The sequence below is a fragment of the Chrysochloris asiatica genome, unplaced genomic scaffold (assembly GCF_000296735.1).
Source record: "Chrysochloris asiatica unplaced genomic scaffold, ChrAsi1.0 scaffold00060, whole genome shotgun sequence".
NCBI classification, from domain to species: domain Eukaryota; kingdom Metazoa; phylum Chordata; class Mammalia; order Afrosoricida; family Chrysochloridae; genus Chrysochloris; species Chrysochloris asiatica.
Window position 1 is genome coordinate 9,233,020 of NW_006408578.1, and position 5,842 is coordinate 9,238,861.

The 5,842-nt window shown below is 39.5% G+C and overlaps 1 protein-coding gene across 1 annotated transcript in view; it reads left to right on the plus strand.

The window, feature by feature from the left end:
- The first annotated feature begins 1,048 nt into the window (after window positions 1–1,048).
- The window catches only part of LOC102831105 (orofacial cleft 1 candidate gene 1 protein-like), a 362,030-nt gene continuing 357,236 nt past the window's right edge, over window positions 1,049–5,842 (plus strand). The window contains exon 1 of the mRNA XM_006864130.1: window positions 1,049–1,111. Coding sequence (XP_006864192.1) covers window positions 1,100–1,111 — 12 coding nt within the window. The 5' untranslated portion in view covers window positions 1,049–1,099. The remainder of the gene's footprint in view (window positions 1,112–5,842) is intronic.

A 5,842-nucleotide genomic window follows, 5' to 3' on the forward strand; every position in this document is an offset into this window, starting at 1 on the left:
TAACATAACATAACACAACATAGCATAAATCTTACGGGAGCACCATGGCTCCATAAGATAAACACTTGACTGAGAACCACAAGGTTGGCTTTTCCCGTTCTACCAAGTGCTCCATGGGAGAATGATGAGGTTTTCTGTTCCTGCCAAGATTTACAGCCTTGAAAACCCAAATCAGGGGTCACCATGATTTGCAACCAACTTGACGGCACTTAACAACAACAGCAAATAAGTCTTAAGGAGCCCTAGTGACACAATGGCTAAACACTTGAATGTGCCTGGGTTTGAAGCATTAGAGTACCAGCTGCTCTGCAAGAGAAATAACCTTGTGATTCACCCCCATAACAATTGGTGGTGGTGTGCCGTGGAGTCGGTTCCAACTCTTAGTGACCCTGTGTAGGGTTTCTGAGGCTGTAAATCTTTACGGGAGCAGAAAGCCTCATCTTTCTCCCATGGAACAGCTGGTAGTTTCGAACTGCTGACCTTGAGGTTAGCAGCCCAATTCATAACCACTACGCTACCAGAATTCCTCCCGTAAAGATTACAGCCTAGGAAACAGTATGGGTCACTTTGCCTCTGTCCTATAAGTCGCCATTCATCAGAATTGACTAATGGGACCTAACAATAGCAATTCAAGTCTGATTTTTACCCAGAGATTACCTTTGAAAAACTTCTGTGAGTAGTCATTTACTCTCAATTTATTAGGAGTCTGAATTAAAAAAACTAGAATAACAGCAGTAAAAATAAGACAACAAATCAACCATTGATTTTCTACTTTTATTTTCTCAGAACCATTAAGTAGCATTATGGATTCCTGGTGTGGGGCTGTAGGATAAGCACTGGACTGCTAAGGGAAAGGTCAGCGGTATAAACCCCCCAGCAAGTCCGTGAAAATTCTATTCAGGGTCTCTATGAGTTGGAACTGACTCCATGACACTTAACAACAACAACAACAACAAGTATCATTATAGCTCACCAGCTCCAAAGGGTTAATAGAGCTATGGTTGGCACAATATTTTATTCTAGTTTTCAAATATTATTTTTCTTTTTTAGAGGAACTTGATTTAAATCTGTGCATTGCCAAGGGCAAGGAAGAGAGGACATGGATAGAGAGGTAAGATTGATAAGCCACCTCTTTGATTCTTTCTTTTAAAAGCAACCTTTTAAGCTTTATTTTTCATAACATTCATGTATGGAAAGTGTCGAAGGAGTAGAAATTGAGCCTTCTTTGTAGCATTCACAGTAAAAGAGGATGATTAACGAGTGTAGCAGACAACACAGTAGCGAGAGAGAGTCTATTGAAGTTAAACAAAAGAGCCTTCAGGATTTGGGAGGATTCCCATGGTCCATAGTAGGACCTCATTGTGCCTGTCCACTGTTTCTATTTTTGATTAGATTTATAAACACAGCAGCACATATTTTCATGTGGCTTATCGCCCAGGGGCAGAATTAGGTTGGCTGCATCGACACTGTGAGGTCTGTGAGTTTTGGGCAAGGGCTACAGTGAAATAAGTAGTGTAATTGTTTTTGTGGAGTGACCGTGGGACCTCCTCTGTTCTGAATTACACATGGCTCAGCCCTTTGACCTGCCAGACTCGGCAAAGGCTGGCAGACCTCCTAAAGCTGTGCCGAAAGGGGCTATCCCTGACATGCTGGAACATTCTGTGTCAGGCAAGATGTGGGCAAGAGCCAGAAGTGACTTTATCAATTACTGGTGAGATCACGTTTGTGAACATTCAACTTCATTCCTTACCAGATCAGTTATTATTTCAACAGGAATTCTTAATGTGTAAATTATTTCAACAGGAAATGCCAGTGTGGTCCTTCGATTGATACAATCACATACTTATTACCTAATATATCATAAAATATCAGATAAATGCATATTAGATTATATTTATCTATGTACACACACATCAGGGGGCATTAAGTGAAATGGAATAGAAACACAATGTAATTTTTCCATGAACTTTTTGAAGTGCCCTCATTAACATATAAGGTTCAACAAATGATCGCATCTATTTATGTACATGTCTGAGGGGGTATGATAAACTCATGGAAAAATCCCATTATCTTTTGGATGTATTTTTTTCCCCAGATTGTTTGAAGCCCCCTGATACATATACATACGTTCTTCTTCCATATATACCTATGTATCTACTTAATTTTGGATCATCTTCATGAATACTTTGCCAATTTAGGGAAATCTTGCTGTTACGCGTTTTTTAATAGACAAAGTTTGGGGAAATTTTATAATCTGTTTAAGCTATAATCAAAACTATTTCATCTTAATGAGTTCAATTAAATTTTAAGAAACCAGATAATAGCACACTGATGTAATTCTTTGGAGGAATCAGAGCAAAGGGGGATACAGCGTACTTGTGGAAAAGGTTGGAGAGAATCCTATATGTCAAGGTTTTTGCAATTGTGCGGAATTCTGTGATTCATAAGATGATGAGTCGGAGAGAAATATCCAAGAGTATTTATGTTATTCAAGATCTTGAAGTTGTGAGCTTGAATTTTTATTGTGAAATCAGTTCATTACACTTTCAACATTGATATAAGAAGAACACTTCGGTTTACTTTCCTGAACTTGGCACAATTTCCAAAATCAGTCCTGTTTCTCTAATATATGTAAAAAAATTGTATCTCTTTTCTTTCAAGAGTGATTTAAAAAGTTTAGATATCTCTAAGTATTTTATGCTTATAATACCTTGGAAACAATTCAGTATTTAATATTTTATTTCTCATTTCAGGCAACTCAGGCTGAATATTAATTCAATCGTAGTTAAAAGACAGTAAAAAATCCTTTGCTTATGAGACAATTTAACTATATATTTTTTGGATTTTGTTCTCTTACTCTAGAGACTGTAAAACACAAAAATGGGAGATTTCTATCAGATCACTAATAAGAAAAAAATAAAACACACAGAAATATCTAAGAAGCCTGCCAACAAAACTGTATTCCGCTCTCTCCACTCTTACTCTCATTAGCAGGGAAGAGTTTGTCTTCCACATAATCTAACATAGAAAGCTTACAGCAGGCAGGTGCAAATTGCAAGCTGTTTCACTTTGGCTGTTACCCTGAAATCCACTGAGTAATAGACTGGGAGAACAAAAAAGGTTCCAGCTCGAGCTGCATAAATGAAAGTTTTAACAGGGACACACCAGCTGGCCAGGAGAATTCAATGTAGTGAATGCTAAATGTTACCTTTACGTCACTTGCCAAGGAATATGGCTTCAATAACACTGCCCACCTTTCATCATTGGGATGAGATTCCTTCTGAATCCATTTCTGCTTTATTGTGAAGGCAACATTATGACTGAAGTAGATGAGAACAGAAGCCAGCTTACCTGTTCTTGTTTACAATCATTACACTTTGAGCATTCGTGAGTCATTAGGTTTCTGGAGTCTGGCCAGATTGCCAGTATTTCTAGCCCTCCCCTCTTTTTAGGGGGCTGATTCTAGCAAAGACTCAGAGCAGTGAAATGACGAAAACCACCACCCTTACTCCCCTCCCCCCCCGCCCCCTCCATAAGATGAATCAGCTGAGTTAGTCTTCAGAAAAAGACAGACATCTCATTTAATTTCACGGGAGAGACACACTACACTAGTTTGTGTAAGAATCTAAGGTATGTGTTTCCAAGCAGGGGTAATAACTCTGTCATACCAACGTGGCTTCTCCTTGTGACATCTCAGTTTGTAAGGCGACTGCTGTCTGGAAGAAGAAACTTGAACTTGAACTCTGAGGCCACTGACTAGTTCTGACTCTGGGATCTTCTTGTGCAGATGAGGGTAGGTCTACAGCTCAGAGTCAGCCTTGTTTACAGTGGGACAGGAACAAACAGCTAGACACAAATGAGGGCTGACGGTTTCACAAAACACAGCGGCTTTGAGTGCAGATTTAATCTGACTGCCCTGAACAGAGCAATGATCCGTACAGTATGCAGAACTCACTTCCTTGCTGGTCTGTGCCCACCTGCCTTAGAGAAGCTGGAGGAACCCCTCCGCTGCAGTTTTGATAGTAACCAGAGTTCTACACAGCATGGCTGGACCTGATTCCTTTTGACAATAGTCACATCCCCTTAAAAACTTCATAGGTGTGGTTGGCACTAGCTATAAATGAGTGTGGTGTGTCTTCAGCATTTGCTATTCTAGTGAAGACTTCCTCCCACACAATGTTACCAACAAAAGTTACCCTTTTAATGAAAACAGCACCGAAAACACTGTTAGTCATAACATTTTCATGCATTTTTGTTTTATTCTGTGCTCAAATAATAAGTTAGTCCTTGTTTTATTCCTGTTATATTGGGACTGTGGAGTCCAAGTGTGCACTGTGTGTTAAATGCACTGGACTGCAAAGTTGCTTTGAATTGCAAGGTGAGCAGTTCAAATTCGCCAGCAGCTCCTTGAAAACACCATATAAGGTCATTATAGGTCGGAATCGACTTGCTGACACTTAACAGTAACATAATGGGACGTTAGGATCAACACTGGACTGCCAGTTGCAACTTCAGCATGTCAAACTCCACTTTATTCAGGGTTGCTATGAGTTGGAAGCGACTCTACAGCACTAAACAATACCAACATATAATATATTGCATACTCATAGCAACTATACGGTTGCATTGACTGAGCCTCAGTGGTGTGGCACTGTGGATAAGCACTTGACCTCAAGATCGGTTTGAATTGCATGGTCAGTGGTTCAAACTCACCAGCCACTGCTCGAGAATCCTATAAGGGTTTTTATGAGTTGGCATTGACTCAACGATGACACTTAGCAACAACATATGCTAGGAAGACCTTTCCAAAAATATAAAGAGCTGATTTATTGTGGTTTAAGTGATGCAAATAGTTTGTGATCAACTACCAACCTCAAAGTGGGCAGGTAAAAAACCACCCAGTGGCTCTGTGGAAGAAAGTCCTGGCAACATTCTTTCATACGAAGCAAAAAATCCCTATAGAACAGTTCTGCTCTGTATACATAGAGCCTCAATGAGTCTGGATCAACTGGAGAGCAATGTGTTTATTTGGTTTTAAGCACTTGTTTGTATTAAGGCGATCTCTTACCAGAAACTGCCAGCTCTGATTAGATTTTAAGGAGTTGCATTGTATCAATTAAATAGAGATATTATTGTTGTGAAGTGCTGTCGAGTCAGTTCTGACCCATAGCAACCCTGTATAGGGTTTCCAAGGAGCAACTGGTGAGCTTGAACCACCAACCTTGTAGTTCAAATGGCTTTGCAGTCTGGCACCTTAACCCACAGCGCCACACAGGGACTCAGAGGACATATCCATAGTAGCTTTACTTAAAAAGTTGAAATATTTTGCTTATCTTTGAAACGGAATAGAGGTCAGTGAGAGGCAGGAAGATATGAGTGACTAAAAAAATGCTTCCTTCATTTGATTTTTGAAATGCAATATAGGTCTCTACTAAGTTAGTGTGAACTTATTAAAACTAATAACAAACGTAAATACACAAAGTGAAGGGACACACTGATAGGAGTGACTTTGCATGAATGAAAGAGGCAGAATCTTGCAGGAAAGAGACTCTAAACTGAGAAAGGGATGGAGAAAAAATACAATTTACACAGCTTAAAGGTGCCCATGTGTAAAGGAGAGAAAAAAGTGAGGAAATTGGCAAAGGAGACAAGTTGGAAATCACTCCCAATTTCCTTTTGAACATGTGTTAGTAGTAAAGAGGTCACAGAATACAAACTCATTTGGAAATCCTCTCCAAGAATTTGTCTCTGGTGTGTACAGTTGGACTTTGCTTTCCTTTTAAATATGTGAACTTGTGAAAATGTCTTTGAGACCTTTATAACATCAGAGCAAAACTACGTA